The 18,738-nt window shown below is 31.3% G+C and overlaps 8 protein-coding genes across 9 annotated transcripts; 6 read left to right on the plus strand and 2 right to left on the minus strand.

Moving 5' to 3' along the window:
- Positions 1-113: 113 nt before the first annotated feature.
- Positions 114-1,011, plus strand: LOC124491316 (uncharacterized). The gene is made up of 3 exons (XM_075730591.1): positions 114-607; positions 675-766; positions 821-1,011. The coding sequence occupies exons 1-3, from the start codon at positions 358-360 to the stop codon at positions 821-823; spliced, it is 345 nt and encodes a 114-aa protein (XP_075586706.1). The 5' UTR covers positions 114-357; the 3' UTR covers positions 824-1,011.
- On the plus strand, positions 114-2,151 carry LOC124491317 (uncharacterized). Its single transcript, XM_047053964.2, has 3 exons — positions 114-196; positions 1,237-1,510; positions 1,576-2,151. The coding sequence occupies exons 2-3, from the start codon at positions 1,261-1,263 to the stop codon at positions 2,043-2,045; spliced, it is 720 nt and encodes a 239-aa protein (XP_046909920.2). The 5' UTR covers positions 114-196; positions 1,237-1,260; the 3' UTR covers positions 2,046-2,151.
- LOC124491117 (uncharacterized) lies at positions 2,077-6,686 on the minus strand. The gene has a single exon (XM_047053730.2). It carries the CDS (start codon positions 5,540-5,542, stop codon positions 2,342-2,344), a length of 3,201 nt encoding a protein of 1,066 aa, XP_046909686.2. The 5' UTR covers positions 5,543-6,686; the 3' UTR covers positions 2,077-2,341.
- Positions 6,687-6,805: 119 nt separating this feature from the next.
- Positions 6,806-9,038, plus strand: LOC124490837 (uncharacterized). Its single transcript, XM_047053401.2, has one exon. The coding sequence runs from the start codon at positions 6,846-6,848 to the stop codon at positions 8,838-8,840; it is 1,995 nt and encodes a 664-aa protein (XP_046909357.2). The 5' UTR covers positions 6,806-6,845; the 3' UTR covers positions 8,841-9,038.
- A 297-nt stretch (positions 9,039-9,335) lies between these two features.
- LOC124490838 (chymotrypsin-elastase inhibitor ixodidin) lies at positions 9,336-9,866 on the plus strand. Its single transcript, XM_047053402.2, has 2 exons — positions 9,336-9,496; positions 9,580-9,866. Exons 1-2 carry the CDS (start codon positions 9,424-9,426, stop codon positions 9,789-9,791), a joined length of 285 nt encoding a protein of 94 aa, XP_046909358.2. The 5' UTR covers positions 9,336-9,423; the 3' UTR covers positions 9,792-9,866.
- A 1,200-nt stretch (positions 9,867-11,066) lies between these two features.
- On the plus strand, positions 11,067-12,267 carry LOC124500634 (uncharacterized). Its single transcript, XM_075730602.1, has 2 exons — positions 11,067-11,447; positions 11,519-12,267. Exons 1-2 carry the CDS (start codon positions 11,354-11,356, stop codon positions 12,079-12,081), a joined length of 657 nt encoding a protein of 218 aa, XP_075586717.1. The 5' UTR covers positions 11,067-11,353; the 3' UTR covers positions 12,082-12,267.
- Positions 12,268-12,283: 16 nt separating this feature from the next.
- On the plus strand, positions 12,284-16,512 carry LOC124500632 (uncharacterized). 2 transcript variants are annotated; one of them, XM_047064726.2, is made up of 3 exons: positions 12,284-14,393; positions 14,456-15,286; positions 15,349-16,512. In XM_047064726.2, the coding sequence occupies exons 1-3, from the start codon at positions 12,811-12,813 to the stop codon at positions 16,295-16,297; spliced, it is 3,363 nt and encodes a 1,120-aa protein (XP_046920682.2). In that variant the 5' UTR covers positions 12,284-12,810; the 3' UTR covers positions 16,298-16,512. The 2 variants fall into 2 exon arrangements, with proteins under 2 accessions (XP_046920682.2, XP_075586707.1); XM_075730592.1 differs by having other exon boundaries at positions 12,405-14,393; positions 15,388-16,512.
- On the minus strand, positions 16,390-18,627 carry cactin (cactin, spliceosome C complex subunit). Its single transcript, XM_047064727.2, has one exon. It carries the CDS (start codon positions 18,625-18,627, stop codon positions 16,516-16,518), a length of 2,112 nt encoding a protein of 703 aa, XP_046920683.1. The 3' UTR covers positions 16,390-16,515.
- Between the last annotated feature and the right edge of the window lie 111 nt (positions 18,628-18,738).

Below are 18,738 nucleotides of genomic sequence, written 5' to 3' on the forward strand. Positions count from 1 at the left end.
ATTATGATGAAACAAATTTGTTTTACATTTTGTTTTGAGCCAAAAAAAAAACAAACAGACGAGATTGTTTATCACTACATGATTGTGATTAAATTAAAATTGATTGAAGTGAATTATGTAAAGACAGTGGTGATCAACGTCATTTTATAGCATTGCATTGCACAAACCAACTCCCAAAATTGTAGATAATAATTTGGTTGATAATAACATTAATCACACGGAGATGAAATGTTTACACACATAAACACCCAATGGTTTTATTACTTTCATATATAAATCGTGTAATAACAAGTGTGGAATATCATCTTTCTTTTTAGAATTTCATTCAAAAATCATTATCTGAATATTTTGAAAAAAATGCCCGGCGGTGATTGGATTCCGGTCCTGTCACAGATGAAATCTTTTGTTCAGGTTATGACCGGTGATGTGGAAGGCGCCCGTCAAACTCAGGAAAATTTTTCTCGTGAATGTCCTATCGTTTCGCAAGCAAGATCTGTAGTAGAATTGGCTAGTGGTAATGAAGAAGCAGCTATAGAAACTCAAAGTCGATGTCTTACTACTATGAACGATTTTGTTGATGGTGTACCTATCGTTGGTCATGTCAAAGGTTAGTGTGGTTTGACGTTCCTCTAATTTATTCTCTTAATTCAACATTTTTTTTTGTCTCACAATAGGTGGAATTCAACATTTGACTGGCGATCATGAAGGAGGCGATCGAGCATTGAATGCTGCATCAAGAATTTCGGTAAATCGAAAACCACAACAGGTAAAAAAAAAATTCAAAATGGGTGTTTTTAATAAAGAAAATTTTCTATTTTAGTGATGGGGGAGCCAGAGCTGTTGCTGCCGTAACCACCGAAGGTTTAAAACTTGATAATAATGTATTTTACATTTTGTTTTGAGCAAAAAAAAAAATCAAACAGACGAGATTATTTATGTCTGCATGCTTGTAGTAGTTAAATTAATAAGCTTGATTAAAGTGAATTATTATTATGAGAAACAAAAACAAAACTTGATAATAATTCGGTTTGCTATAGCAGCATCAATCACACAGCGAATGGAATGTTGTTTACTGCAACAATTGATTTAAGGACCGTCATTTATGAACGGCCACACATATGACTTAAAAACAACACTCAAACAAATCATACCACAGATGAAACAAACAAATAAACAAACAAACGTTCTGTTCTGAAACGGACACATAACGAATTTTTTTCATTCCTTTTTTTTGAGTAAATAAAATATTCTGGCAAAAAGATGCCCGGCTATGATTGGATACCTGTCGTGTCACAGGTGAAATCGCTTGTTCAGGTTATCACCGGTGATGTGGAAGGTGCCCGTCAAACTCAAGAAAATTTTTCTCGTGAATGTCCTATCGTTTCGCAAACAAGATCGGCAATAGAATTGGCTAGTGGTGATAAAGAAACAGCTAAAAAAACTCAATATCAATGTCTTGGTACTATGAGTAATTTTGTCGATTTTTTACCTATCGTTGGTCATTTCAAAGGTTAGTGGTTTGATGTTCCTCTAATTTATTCTCTTAATTCAACATTTTTTTTTGTCTCACAATAGGTGGAATTCAACATTTGACTGGCGATCATGAAGAAGGCAATCATGCATTGAAAGCTGCCACAAGAACTTCGGTAATGATGGGAGCTGGAGCTGTTGCTACCATATTCACCGGAGGTTTAACGGCCATACTTGCTGGAATTGCTGTTGGTGCAGCATTCGACAGTTCCGATAGTATAATCCATAATGAACCAAGAGGATTGTTTGCAGCAGTAGATAAAGCTGTAAATAAACCAACAGGTGGAAATGTTTTCGATGCAGCAATGGGTGTTGTTGGCTATGGTATGGCTGGCTATAGTGGTAGTAAAATTGGAACAAAAATGCCAGATAATAACCAAGTGGTTGAATTGGGATCTAAAATGGCAGCCGATATTCATAAATTAAATGCTGTCATTGGCCTAGCCCTTACTTTTGGCAAAGAGATCACATCTTTGAATTCAAAAATTAACAAAATCACATGGAAAAAAAGCTAAAAATATGGAGACAATATAGTCAAAACTGAAATTTTTGTTGTTTTTTTTATTCTCATTTTTCATTTTTATCAATTAAAAAATTTTCAATAATAAATCAATACAAATCAATGTAAAGTGTTATTTTGTGGAAATGAAATGAAGAACAAAAATAAACAAAAAGAAAAATAAATGAAAAAAAAATGGAAATCAAAATCTTCAGAACAATAATAATGAGAATGATGATGATGAAAAAAAAAAATGTTAGAATTTCAGAAATAATCGTTGTGGTTGTTGTTGTTGTTGTTTTGTTTTTTTTTTCACAAAAATGATAGATAAATTTTACGATCATTTAAATATTGTTTATCCAATGTACGAATTGCATGTTCAACATCGGCACGTGAATGAAATTGTATTTGAGCTTCTTGTAGCTGTTGTTGTTGTTGTTGTTGTATGTCCAAATCTTTTGAATCATTAGACGATGATTGATGATTATGATGATGATCATCATCTTTTATCGATGGACGAATCTTTATTCGATTCGGTGTTATATGATAATCATTGAAAAATCTACATAAATCATCTACATTTGTTTTATGTGATAAATTTTTCATTATCAATGTTAATGATTTATCAAATACAAGTAATGGTGATTGATTTGTTCTAGGTCCTGGTCCACGACGACCACCACCGAATTTTCCGCCACCTGATTTTGATGATGATGATGATGGTGGTGGTGGTGGTTGTAGCATTGATGGTTGTTGTCTTGGTGGCGGTACACTTGAACGTACAATTTCATATGCAACTGGACGTATATTGATACGTTCACCTAATAAACGTGATCCACTCATATCTAATGCACGATTTTGATCATCTTTCGTAAGGAATTCAACAAACGCTTCACCAGCATTCATTTTATCCGTTGTTAACATTATATGTACGGCATATGTATCGATATTGGATTTGGCAAAAAATTGTTTCAAATCCGGTGTACTAACATGTTTTCCAAGACCACGAACCAATACACAATATGTAAGTGGACCCTGTTGTTGTTGTTGTTGTCGTTGATTGTGATGATTATAATGGTTACTACTTCCACTACCACCATATGATGGTGGTGGTGGTGGTCCATTTCCTGCTCCTCTGCCACCACCATTATTACCACGCATAAATTTTGGCGGTGGTGGTGCACTTGGCAAATGATAAGTTGGTCCAAATTGTTCATACAATAACCACGGTATTAATTCAATATAACGATGTCCCATATTACGCATATTATAGCTCATTGCATGATCAACATCTTGACGATCATGAAATTCAACAAATGCATTACCAGTAGGTTTTGATCGGTTATCGAATTCAATTTCAATATGAAATAATTTGATTGGATCAAAAAAATGTGCAACATCTTTTGTTGTACAATTGGCAAATGGTAATCCTTTCATGAATAGAGCATTTTCTTTAAAACGTGGTTGATATTTACCACGATGATGATTGGAATGATGATGATGATGATGAGATGATGATTGTGATGAGGATGGCGGTGGTGGTGGTGGACCCATTCCACCATTAAATTGTGATGACGGTTGTGGAGGTGGTGGTGGTGGACCACGATTAAATGAACCAATTTCTTCTGAAGGATTTCTATAATAATTATTATTATCTCGATATGGATCAGATTGTGGTGGTAATGGACGTTGTCCACCTGTTGAATTCAATGGTGGATTAGCAATCAATGGTGGTTGTTGTAATAATGGACCAGTGTTTGATTGATTTGTCATCGATGGACCATTACCATTGCCGTTATTATTATTATTATTACCAATATCATCCAATGGTTGAACTTGTATACGACGATCACATAGATAACGATTATTATATGTTAATGCTTGTTCCCATTCTTTTGGTGAACCAAAACGTACCAATGCAATGCCTGTTGGAAATCCTTTTGAATCATAAAATATTTTGATATTATCTTCATCAAGAAATAATGGTTGAAAAAATTTTATCAAATCTATCGATTTTACATTGAATGGTAAATCATTCAATTGTAATGTAAACATTTGATGTTGTTGTGGTGGTGGTGGTTGTGGTTGCTGTTGTTGTGGTTGTGGCTGCCGAATTGATTGTGGTATCATCATTGTTGATTGTTGTTGTTGTGGTGGTGGTGGTAGTTGACCATATGCAGATGATTGAGGCATCGGTGGTTGATGAATCGAATCCATTTTTCGGTTATTATAATCAACGACAGATGTTTGTCGATAATTATTATTATTATTCCCATTATTATTATCATTCCATCCTCCTTGTTGTTGTTGTTGTCCTATTCCTGTTATTATTCCATCTCGATCACCATCAATTGTATTTGTATTGTTTGATACACCTGGCATAATATTTGGTTGTTGTCTATATGATGATCCATATGAAGATTCTTGTTGCTGTTGTTGTGATAATTGTTGTGTATAATTTGTTGTTGTTGAATATCGTGGATCTAAATTATTATTATTATTATTATTGTTATTGGATCCAATTAATGTTTGTGGCTGTGATGATGGTTGTAATGATCGCATCAATCCAGTTTGCATTGTATTTGCTGATGATGATTCTAATGTATTGGATTTTATTTGATCAGAAGAATAACGTTGTTGATGACCAATTTCCGAACGATTTATTGATGGTGGACTACGGCTACGACTACGACTACGTCTACGATATGATTGTAATTCTTGACGATCATTTTGTCGATGATGACCATAAGTTGATGGTGGTTGTGGTGGACCACGATGATAATCAATTGTTGATTGTGATGATTGAGATAATTGTTGTGATTGCATGGATGATGGTGGTGGCGGATATCTAGCTATTTGTGATTGAACACCAACACCACCAGCAGCCATCATTACGGTCATAGATCCAGGATAATAACCACCAGTTGGATTAGATAATGGTTGTGGCGGTTGTTGATGTTGTACTGTAGTAGCCGGATATTGTGGTTGTTGTTGTTGTGTTGGATAATTATTACCCGGATGTAATGGTTGTTGTTGTTGTTGATGCTGCTGTTGTTGTGGTATGGGTGGTTGTAATTGTTTTTGTGATACAAGTTGCGGTGGTTGTTGTTGTTGTTGTTGTTGCATTGGCATATTTGAACCAATATTTCCAACAGAACCGGAAATCATTTGTGGCTTTGTTGGTGTTACTGATGCTACTGCTACTGCTACTGATGATAATGCTGTTTGTGGCATAATCGATATTGTTTGATTACGTGCAGCATCAATAACACGTTGCATTTCATTTCTTGAGCTTAATAATAATTTAATTCTTGATCCTTTTATAATATTACCATTACGTTCCATTGCTTGTCGTGCATCTTCATCATTAGCAAATGCAATGAATGCATCACCATTTTCACCACCAACAATATGTACACCACCATCGGGTATTTGTAATCCTTGAAAAAATCTTCGTATATCCAATGAATTTGCTTCCAATGGTAGATTCTGTAATCGTATTATGATCGACATTTTTTTTTTTTTTTTTTTAGTTTCGTTTCGAAAAAATTATTCCATACAAAATGATAATGTGTCCTTCCAATATGTAATATGTTTCAGAAAAAAATTTTTCCAAATCGTTATCGTTGGTTTGTTAGTGTGTGTGTGTGTGTCTGTGTCAATAATAATGAGAAAAAAAATCGGTTTTACAAATTTGGATTGTTTGCGTGCGTGTGTGTGTATGTGTGAAAAAAAAATCAAAAATTTTCCAATTTCAATTATGATTGAATTCGATTCGATCGATAGTGAAGCCAATTGGATCCAAAAAAAAAAAAAATAAAAAAATTTCTTTCCTTCTGTCTTGTTCGATAATTTTTGTTTTTAAAACAATCGATTCTCCTTGGTTGATTAATAATAGAATGTTTTCCAAATTTTGTACGTTTCAAAAACAAAACAAAAAATGATTGAAATCCATAAAAGAAAAGAAAGAAATTTCCATGAAAAATTATTAATTAATGATAAGAATTATAAATGAAAAAATTCCAAACCGCGATCAATGGTGAAATAAAAATTTTTTCTTGTTCATTCATCCATTATCATTATCTATATGTAAATGTAAATGGCAATAATTTTTGTTCCTTTATAATGATAGGATAGGATTTTCCATAAATTATGTATAATCAGATGAAATTATTTGATGATTTTGTTTTCAAGGTGTTCAAAATTAACCAACAACACGGGGATACAGATGTCAATCAATCAATCAATTATTTGAAGATGAAAAAAAAATCAAAGCTCAAAAAAAAAAATATTTCACATGGATGAAAATTCGTTGAATGAACACATGAACAACACAAATGACCATTCATTCACATGGAAAATGTTTGTTCTTTGTTTGTTTGTTTTTCGGTCCAAATCCAAGTTTTCGATATTTTTCTATTCTTTTTTCTATGTTCCTCTCTTGTTTTCTGTCCCGTATATTTTTAATAACCAATATAATCTCAAAGCCAATAATACCCGATAATAATAGTCGATAATGATAATGATGATGAGGATGAGTTCTTTTTCCGAAAGAATCGTTTTTACCACAAGAGAAAAAAAAATTGTAGAAATTCAATTTGATGATGATTTGTTAGAAAACAAAAATGTGAAATAATAACAACAAAAAAATGAGTCAAACAATGAAATGAGTCACAAAGTGAGCGAATGCGCACACAAAAAAAATCGTTCGACCATAATCGATACAATCGATTGTTTTTATTTATTATTTATTTTTTTTTATAACCACCTTTTTTTCTGTTTTCAAATTCAACATTTTTTTGAGTTTTATGTTTTGATGAAGAAAAATAACATGTCTACAAATTCATCTACAACGTTGATGATTGTTATCGGTAATCTACCTACGGATACAAATGTTGATGAAATACGTTCATTTTTATCGTCAATTAATGTTCAAATTCAATCAAATTGTGTTGGTGGTGGTGGTATACGAATAATTCCATCCATAGCTGCTAATAATGATGATCATGATTCATCATCATCATCATCAAAACAACAACAAATGAATGCCTATATAAATGTGGTTAGTGAACAAGATATCATAATGGCCACTGAACAATGTGATAAAAAATTATTTCGAAACAAATATCCATTATCGATACGACGAACAATGAAAAAAGAAATCAATCAAAATATATCACATTATATACGTGAAAATCTACATATGACATGTGAATGGATTGATTGTAATATGAAATTTCATGATCGATCATTATTTTTTAAACATATCAATGAAACACATGTACCAACATTTTGGTCAAATCTAAATAACGGTAATGGCAATGGCATTGATAATGATGATGATGAAAATAAATCCAAATGTAAATGGCATGGCTGTTATGATAATAATGAATTCATGGATTGTGAACATTTTCGGCTACATTTAAGTTTACATGGATTTCATAATCAATTGATGAATATTGGACAGCTTATAATGAATATTACCGTACCACGGTTAACATGTTATATGGATAATCCAGCACGTAATGTAATAACGGAAACATGTCAAAAATTCATTTGCGGTTGGAACGGATGCAATGCCGATTTTATGGATGGTGAAACATTTTTTCAACACGTTGATTATCATGCCATTGAAGATGTTCCGATACCAATAATGGCGAAAGAGAAATTGAAAAATGTTCGTTTCGCACGTTGCCAATGGATGGATTGTCAAGCAGCATTCAAACAAAAATTTTATCTAAAAATGCATCTACATTCACATACACAACGTAAAGTGGTTGCATGTCCAGTTTGTGGTGAATTATTCTCAACACGTATGGCATTTATTAATCATTGTTATCGCCAGGAAACACCGACAATTATTACGGCAACAACAACAACAACAACAAATCAATCATTATCATCAACATCGATAATATGTGATAAAAGTAATGATGATGACCAAGAAGATTTTGTTGCAGTTGATTGTTTGGAAGATGATGATGAACATATTCTTACTATTGATGAAAATCATCGTGGTCAATCATCGATTGTGATACGACTAGCACCTAATATTAATCTACAAACTACAAATGATCCATCCACCACCAATGCCACATCATCATCATCATCAAAATCCACTAATATGGATGAAATGAGTGAATCAATTTTATTGGTAAATTTTCCAATTACCAATAATCAACAACAACAACAACAGCAAGAAGAAGAAATTATACGTGATTATCAATGTAAACATTGTACAAAATCATTTCATACATTAACATTGTTACGTGAACATGAAAATAAACATCTCAGAAAACATCATTGTCCATTTTGTAAATATAAAGCATGTCATAAATCACATCTGAAAGAACATATTCTATTTCGCCATTCGGATAAATATGATTATCAATGTCAATTTTGTAATCAATATTTTAAAAGCCGCCGTTTTCTACAAAGACATATTGAATCGCATAAAAGTGAGAAAAAAATTCATCATTGTACATTTTGTGAACAAAAATTCACCACATTCTATACAATGAAACGACATATACGTATGAAACATTTGTTGGAAGAAATTATTTTTGAATGCCATTTATGTACGAAAAAATATAATCGTGGTAATAATTTATCCAGACATTTAATAGGTAAACATTGTTTGAAAGTAGCTAATGGTTGGACTGGTTTCGAATATGTGAAACAATCATCAACAATAATCAATGTTGATGATCATCAACAGCAACAGGATAAGGATCAATTATCGACAACGACAACAACAACATCGACCAAAAGGGATGTATATCGTATAAATCCATTGAGTTGTATTGAATAATCGATAGTGGGCATTCGAAGAAGAAAAAAAATTCAAATGTCAATCATAAACAGCGATCATACATGATTACAAGACACATGATACTATTACGATGATAATTCCATCAATTATTTTCATAGACCACATGGATTGATTGAAATGTAACACTGATTGATATTGCGGATTATGATTAAGTAATAAATGATGATTGTTTGATAACCTCCCATGGTTGTTTTTTTTTCGATTGATCTGATTGATTGATTTGATTTTTCAAGTACTCTGTTTTGATCTCTGTGTGACATGGATTTTTTTTTAGATTTTCCAAATTGATATTATTGGCACCTGGCGACAACGACAACAACAATGTAACATTTAAAATGATGAACTGATTTCATTTCTGGTATACATTATTATGGTGAGCATTATTACCTTGGTTACACACTGATAATTAATTTTTTTTTGTAATCGATCGCAATTCGATATCATCGCCAATTTTTATTTTGCTATAAATAGGCCAAATCATCAATCCTAGGATCTCAATCCAAATTGAACATTTCTTTTTCTACTGCAAAAAAAACTGAAATCAAAATCAAAATCCAAAAAAATGAACATGAAAATTGCTACCATTTTGATTGTCACCTTGTTCGTTGCCATCACAGTGGCCGATCCAATTCAACGTAAGTTGTCAATTTTTTTTCGTCTTCTTTGATTCTTGAACACAAACATTTCTAACTTCTTGATTGTTTTTGGTCATTTTTAGAAACCTGTCATGATAATGAAGAATGGAAAGAATGTGGAACAAAATGTCCGGATACATGTCTGAATCGTGATATTAAAAATCGTGCCTGCATTAAAATGTGTGTTACCGGTTGTTTCTGTCGCGATGGTTTCATTCGTTTAGGTTATGATATGACCGGCGGTATTGGCCATTGTGTACCAGTGGATTATTGTGATCTGATACCACGAAAATAGATTGTTGTTGTTGATGATGATGATGATGATCCGAGAATTTTCAAAAATAAAAATTTTTTTATGAAAAAAAACAAACATGAAAATGAATGATTTATTGTCATTGAGATTACTTACTTCTTGTCGTTATTTTTTTTTTGTCAGATGTGGATTATCATCATCTGATGTAAACGGGGGTATTTAAAATTGTCGCCAAATTATGTATAAAAATCGTCGGTAATTTTATTTTTCTGACGGCAATGTTGATGGTTTTTTTTCGCAATTTTTACATTTAGAAAAAGTAAAACAATGAAAATGATCAAATTATTATTCATTGTAATGATCATCATATTGATCATCATTATTGATTGTCATTCTGTAATTGGTAAATTTTAACTTGAAAAATTTTGAATTTTCTTTATTTATAAAAAAAAAATTTTCATCATTACAGCTTCATCGAATGTCAGCAGCAGCAGCAGCAGCAGCTACAATTCTGATGAAAAATCAAACAAATCGAATGTTATTCCGTATACATCATTCACAAATGACAAGACAACGGTAATGAAATCGAACGAAAGTGAATATTATTCACATACAATATCGATCAATGATGATGATGATGATGGTGTGTCAGAAGAATTTTTGACACCTAAAGCACAAGGTTTTTGGGGTTGGATTTCGGATTGTATTGTAAAAGGATGGAATTGGTTAATTGATAAAGTGAAAAAATTAATTAATAAAATGTGATTATTTTAATCAATAATGATGATGATGATGATTTTGATGATGACTAAAAAATAATAAATGATCCTGTAATTCATGAACAATTTGTTTTAAATCATAATCATTTGTTGATCGGATATTATATTGTATAAAATGTATCCAACGGCGACATAATGGACATTTTTTATGTCTCATACGTGTCCATTCTTGGATACAATCCCAACAGAATGTATGATGACAATCATAAACAATTGCTTTGTTGATTATATTACCAAAACATATGCAACAATTGTCCGGTTGTTGTTGTTGTTGTTGTTGCGATATTTGGCGACTATTTTCATTCAATTCATGTCTTTGACCATTATTATTACTGTTGTTGTCAATATTCATTTTTTGCTGCTGCTGCTGTCGATTCATAATCAAAAAAATTTTTTTTTTTTCATTCAATTGGCCCACACATTTTGACAACATTTATAATCCACATTGTATTGTATTGTTTTTCACATTAATTTAATTCCATTTTTCAAGAAAAAAAAACGCTAAAAATAACAGCAACAATAGCAACATTTGGATTGTTGTAAAATGGGTGGCAAGAAACGAAAATTGATGGTAATTAATGGGAAATAAATAAACAAACAAACAAAAACCTGTCAAATTTTATGGTCATCATCAATGATGGACGGATTATCCCAAAATGTGACATAAATGGTGTAATATCTGTTAAACCACAACAATAAAACAACAATATGTATAAAAGCCAATGTCAATGGTACAAATAATCATTCATTTAGTTGTTATATATCGAAAACCTTGACATTGTTTTGTTGTTTGTTACCTGTTTCAGTTTTTTTTCTGGCCCAAAAATGAAAATTTTTTCATCATTTATTTTGATTGCTTTTTTGGCCACAAACACCGTAAACGTTAATGGTGGTCGTATTGTTTTGAAAACAAACAACGGTAATTGAAATCTGATTTATTTTTTCCTTGTCTAATTAATTTGTTTATCATTGTCATTTATTAATTATTAGCATCATCATCATCATCATCATCACAATCGATTGTTCATCATAAACATGATGATCATGATGTTCATTCAATTAAATCGAATGTTATACCGGACATGTCAATGTATACAACATTATCATTATCTAATTATGACAATAATCGATACAATGAAAAGCCTGAATATCGTATTCCTGGATTACAAAATGGTTCGAAAATCAATCATCAAAAATTAAACGAATCATCATCATTTGAAAATCGTCTATTTGGCAATGGACATGGACATTATATTACAATTGGTAATGTATCGGTACCAGAGGAATTTTTCTCACCAGAAGCACAAGGTCTCTGGGATTGGATTAAAAAAGGATGGAATTGGCTAACTGGTGGTGGTGGTGGTGATGATAATAAATCTCAAAAAATTGAAAATCACATCCATAACGATAATAAAAACATTATACAAAACAATAATAACAAAGATCAAGGTGGCAATAATAATGGACAAGATAATAATGGTCATAATCTAATCAATAGCAATCAAATTCCATTTATCAATAATATTATCAACATTAGTTTGGCAAAAAAATGAAACAAAAAAAAAAATCTCCATTGAAAACACACCCAAACACAAAAATGATCAAAAAAAAAAAATTTAAAAACATACATCCTATATGAATGGATCTAATCTATTGAATGAAAAAGAAAAAAAAATAAAGACAGCAGTTGTTGTTGTTGTTGTTTAAAGCAGCAGCAGCAGCAAAACAATTTGTTCGAATTTTATTTATCGGCTCAGTATGATGATGATGATTAGCGTGTGTATTTTTTTTTTCTTTTACAATAATTTTTTCATTTTTTCAAAGAAAAAACGCTATTCTAAATTCGAATTTTATGGTTAATAATTTATCATTTGACTTTTAAAACAACCTGAATTGACCTACGAGATTCACTGTTCTGTTCTGTTTGTTGAATGAACATATATATTATATATTCTCTAATTTTATTGTCGTCATCATCATTTTTTTTTCTTCATTTGATGATTATAAATTCCGTGTAAAAATTATATGATTGATTTGAGATTTTTTTTTTTTTGGTTTTTGCTGCTAACCACTTTTTGATCATTATCTTTTATCAACATAGTAACAAGTTATTGTTTCTTTGGGAGTTTTTTTTTTTTTGGTTTTGTTCCATTTTTTTTTTAATATTTAATGATGCTGCTCATGACGGCACATCAGTGGTCTAAAAAACGGACTATTTCATCGCCATAAATCTGGACATTGATTGATTTTATGATACGAGAAAAAAAAATAAATTCGAAAAAATGAAGATTGAACAATCCATTCAAAAACTTAATATTAATAGTACAAATTCAACGACAACAATGACGACGATGGCATCGTCTACATCACCACCATCAACATCGTCATTATATACATATAATGATGTAACATCACAACAACAACAGCAACAACCAATTCATTGGAATCCGAATCCATTTCAACAACAACATTGGCAAACAACAAATCTAGTTCCAACACATTATCCACCTCTTCAACATCAGAATAATTTTCAAGCACAATCATTTTTTATTCAACATCAAGGAATTTTTCCACAATCACCACCAATACCACCGCCACCGCCGCCAACATTTTTGATTGGTACAATGCCCATGATTAATCATCAATCGATTGTGCCACCATCATCATCATCATCATCACAGCATCATCATCAGCAACAACAACAACAACAATCAGCATTTAATAATCAATTTTATGATAAAAATTATCCAGAAATGCCTATGGTGAATAATTCGAATTATGAATTGCAACAACAATTATCGAATTTTTCAATTAACAATAATTATAATATGAATGATGATGATCATATACAACGGCCACAGCAACAACAGCATTCGCAACAATTTAATCGATCCACAGCAACAACAACAACAACAACAAATGAATTGTTGAATAATAAATCAATGGATCAAAAGCGATTACCAACAAATAATAATAGTCGTAAACCTAATTGGACAAAAATAAATGTAAATGATTTATTTGAAATGTCTAAACCAAATTTTAGAAATAATAGAAGATTATTAAATGATGATCATCATCATGCATTATTGCCAACACCATCAACGGCGACTACGGCTACGAATAGTATACATCATCAATATTTTAATAATACAAACACATCTGGTGGTGATTTTGGTGGCGGTACTAATAATGATCGTAAAAATGTGAATAAAAATCGTCAAAAAAGATTGTTTATGAATAAAGATGATGAAAATCGATTGAAATTTAACAATGAAGAACCACGACGACAACAACAACAACAACAGCAAGAACAACAAGAAGAACAATTGAAACGTTTAAAATTAAATCGATTAGAAGATAAACATTTGGAGAATATTTTAGCAAAATTTGGTCATGATCTAATTGAAACTGAATGTCATATACAACGAATAATTTCATCATATTCACAGCGTACATGTACATATCTTTATTCAATTATTTGGATATATTTTGAACATCTTGAACAACGATTAAATTTTCATCATGATAATAATGATCCAAATACATTATCATATACAGACTTATTAGATGGCCGTCAATATCAATATACGGATTTTTGTTCATATGGAAAAAGATTTCAAATTTTTCTTAACCATTCAAATTGGTTTAAACCAATTGAATTGGAACAATTTCTATGTCTTATAAAACATTATGAAAAATTACATCCAAAAGATATATTGGAATTTCGTCAATATTTGTTGCATCTACGATTACAATTACAACGAAATAATAGAAATAATAATAATAATAATTACTTTAATCGTTCAATAAAATTAAATTATTCGATTGATTATCGTTCGGTTACATATGAAACATTTGATCAAAGGTAAGTGAAATTATCGATTTTTGTTTGTTCTATTGATAATAATAATTCTTCCATTTCTTCAGAATGCTTTATAACAACGTGATTCAATTGAATGGTTTCAAAGAAAAATTCAATGAATTTAATTCCACATATTCATTATCGAAAGAATCACGTTCACATATGATGAAATTTGTACAAATGTTTGAACAAATGCTGTACACTCATTTTGAACAATTTCGACCTCGTGTACATACATTTGGATCCATTTCCAATGGCCTCGGTACATCGAATTCGGATTTTGATCTTTTCATACAATTTGAAAAGATCAATGCAGATATATTGGATTTTCATACATCAATGATGGCATTAGAAGTGATTGAAAAGCTGATGAAAATTGAATTTGGTCTACAATTACGTAATGATCAATCAACAATCATACATAGTCGTCGTTGTCCAATAATTAAATTGAATTTTCATCAATGTTTACGACATTTGAAATTGGAAATGCCTAGGCAGCAGCAAATGAGAATGGAATTTACAAAATGTGATATAAGTATAGTTTCAATGTATGGTGTACATAATAGCCGTTTATTGAATTTTTTCACCCGATATGATCGACGTTTCTATGAGCTAACAATGGCATTGAAATATTGGGCCAAAACCAATGAATTGATATCGACACATATGTTCTCCACATATGCATTCACAATGTTGATTGTATTTTTTCTACAGCAACAAGATCCACCAATTCTGCCTACCGTTGGTTATTTGAATCGTTTGGCTAAAAAATCGAAAAATTCCAAAAAACAAATCCTTCATAGATGGGATTTTAATTTCTATGATGATGATATCGAATTGATTGGTAGAAGCAAAAATCGAAAATCGACGCCATCATTGTTTGTTGAATTTTTCAAGTAAGTTTCTCTCATCATTGAATGTTTACAATTAATTATGATTAAAATTTCCAAATATCAAGGTATTACAATGAATTCAATTTTTTCCTAAACGCCATAAGACCACGGCAAGGTGTTCACATCAATAAATACAAATTAGCCGCAGAAAAAGAAATAAATAATTTCCACACGTTCAATATGTCATCATTTTTTTGTATTGAAGATCCATTTGTTTTGGATCATAATGTTGCATATAATGTACGAACAAGGAATGTACATCGATTTTTTGTTTGTCTAAAAACGGTTGCTGATCGTATTGATGAAAATAATTGTCTGGATATATTGTTGGAGAAACAATTATCATGGGATCAGAATCCAGATATATTTCCACCATGTAATCTATATCGATATGAATTAATATTGAATGAAGATGATTGTCAATATGAATTACGACAACGAAAAAAATCATTAAAAACATTTAATGATGTGGATCAAATGTGGCAATTGATAATGAAATTTTTCCATCATATCATTGATCAATTATTGACAAATTATTTTTTCATGCCAACATTCACATTGAATTTATCACAACATGATCATATGATTAGCTGTCATCCACATTGGCCAACATTGGACAAAATTATTCATTCACAACATTGGCAACAATTAAGTCAATTTGTACAGAGTAAAACACCTGGATCAATCGATTTGTTAAGATGTTTTCGTAAACGATTCCGTAAAGAACTAAATGAATTTGAAAATCAAAGAGCCAACAACAACACCATAAACAATTCTGATGATGATAATGATGACAATGAAGAATGGTTCAATATTTCATATTCATATCGTCCAGGTGATTCAAATAATTTTGCCAATTTCAATGTACAAGCTGTACGTTCATCAACATTTGCCGTACTGGATGTGGTTATTGCAACATTACAAACATTTTTTCATGCTATTGATCGTTCAGATCCAATGGAAACATTTGGACAATGTTATCATAGATTTCTATTGAATGCAGACGATGATTAATTGGGACTTATATATATATATATATATATTTTTTTTGTTCAATTTTGCTCACTAAACACACAAACATTGACACACACACACACACGACTGAATGAATCTGCATGAAAATTAATTTATTATATATATCATTCATATGTTCAAAATGTTGTGATTTTTAATTGTATGAATTGTATGGATTTTTTTTTAATTAATAAAAATTAATATACGAAAAAAAACCATTATCGTCGATAACGATAACGTTTAAAATGGAACCATAATTGTAGAATATTATTCTGAAATTGACAACGAAAACCACTTTTATATGAATAATTCCATTCTCTGTTGACAATTTTAAAACAAATATCTTCATATGGTGGACCGGCCGTAAAACGAATATAAGCAAATTCTGGATTATCTTTACAAGTAATGATTTTATATGACGGTGTTGTGGATTTATCAATCAAATCTGGATAGAAAATGTTGAATTTATAACCTTGTACAACTTTTGGCGGCGGATTGTCCACATCATAATGTGTTTGATTATATTTATTCCATTCAAATCCGGTATGTACACGATTAAAATAACGTGGTTTTCGTGGACGATATTTTTCAGCCCAACTATATTTTTCTTTCATCAATAATTGATGATGTTGATTTGTTGCCACAATCGAATTCGATGATGTAATTGGTTCTTCTTCCACTGAAAATATAGCTTCATCATCACCCATACCTTTACGTGCTTCACGAACAAATGATTCTTCAGCTTTTGTTAATTTACGATCATTATGGTCATAATTTGTCATAGCTTGTGGTGGCAGCGTGATATTGGATTTTTGTTTACCATCAAACGCTACCAATGGTATAGGAAATGCGGCTAATTTTCGTAATGTTTCCGTACGTTTTTCTTGAAGATCATGTTCAAAATCTTCGGCAGACATCAGTATAAAATCGGAATTTATATCAATCAATGGGAATTTTCTCGGGCTATAACCACCGGATTCATAATCTTGAATACATTTTTGTCGTAGTTCAGCTTTCGATAAGAATTCCATTTCATCTTTTTCATTACGATTCATCGTTGATGTGGTCGTTGCTGCAGCTGTCGACGACGTTGACGTTGATGGTATCATCATTTCATCTTCTTGATTCGTTTCAATCATATCCATTGAATCCAATGGCAATGGCTGTAAATGTTTAATATCTTTTTGATGTTGAGCAATAAGTGATTTTCGTTTCTTGAGATTTTCATCATGAAATTCACGTAGACGAGCTCTTGCAATCTGTGCTTTTAGTCGTGATAAAAGTGTTTCCCAATAACCAATATCGATACCTTCTTCACGTGATGCAATTTTCTTTTCAATTTGTATTTGTAATGTTTTCAATTGTTGTGGTGATTTTCCTTTCAAAATGCGAGCAATATCAGCCGATACCGATGGATTGATACCTTCACGTCTTCGTTCCTGTTGATCCATATTCGCTAATTTCAATTTGGTCAATTCATCATCGACAATAATTTGTAAATCTTTCCAATATTCGGCATTCACTTTGGAACCACTATCTAGTTCTAGATAGATTTTTATATCTTCCACTAGATCTTCCATTTCACGAATTCTTAATCCATTCAATGTATTATATGGTTCAGCAAGATATGTTGATAGATATCGAATCTTATCCTGTAAATCTTCTTCTTCTTCATCACGTCGTTGTTGTTGTAGCCGCATACGGCTTGAATCACTACTTGCTTCTTCATCGGCAATTCTTTCCAGTTCAGATTTTTGTTCCATTGTTTGATTCTCACCGAACACATTGATATATTGTGCAAGAATATCGATTGGTTTAGCACGACCTTCTTTGATTCGAAGTTTTGAACGTAAACGAGCCTGTTTTAAATGAAAATAATCTTCTTGTTTTGCCCATTCTTTAAATTGTTCGGCTTCTTTGTCTCGTTGTTGTTTGGATAATTCTTCCATTCGTAATTCACGTTCATGTTCACGTTCTAGACGACGTTTTTTCACCTTTTCCAATTCTTGACGATTTTTTATCATTTTCTCTTTATTCACTGCATCAATCTCTTGTTCATCGATACGTTTCATGCCCATTTTTTCATATTTCTTTTTCCAAACAAAAGTTTCATGTAGATTTGAATCACCGAATGGATTATCTTCATTCGTATAGCCCATATATTCATCATCCCAGCCCATTAAACGTTTACGGCGACGTTCTTTTTCCTCTTTTTTTGCTAATCGTCTTTGACGTTTTTGTTCAGGCGTTTCAAGAGCTTTAATCATTTCTTTTTGTCGTCGACGTTCATCATCATTGAATCGATGATTTGATTTTTCATTATCGGCCATTTTTTTGGTTTCTCTGATAAAAATTCCAGATGATTTAAACCGATTCAAATAAAAAACAAATAAAAATTTCGCTCAAAATTCATGCCAATCAATGTAAACATTCGGTAATGA

Source organism: Dermatophagoides farinae, chromosome 4 (genome assembly GCF_024713945.1).
Source record: "Dermatophagoides farinae isolate YC_2012a chromosome 4, ASM2471394v1, whole genome shotgun sequence".
In the NCBI taxonomy this organism is placed as follows: domain Eukaryota; kingdom Metazoa; phylum Arthropoda; class Arachnida; order Sarcoptiformes; family Pyroglyphidae; genus Dermatophagoides; species Dermatophagoides farinae.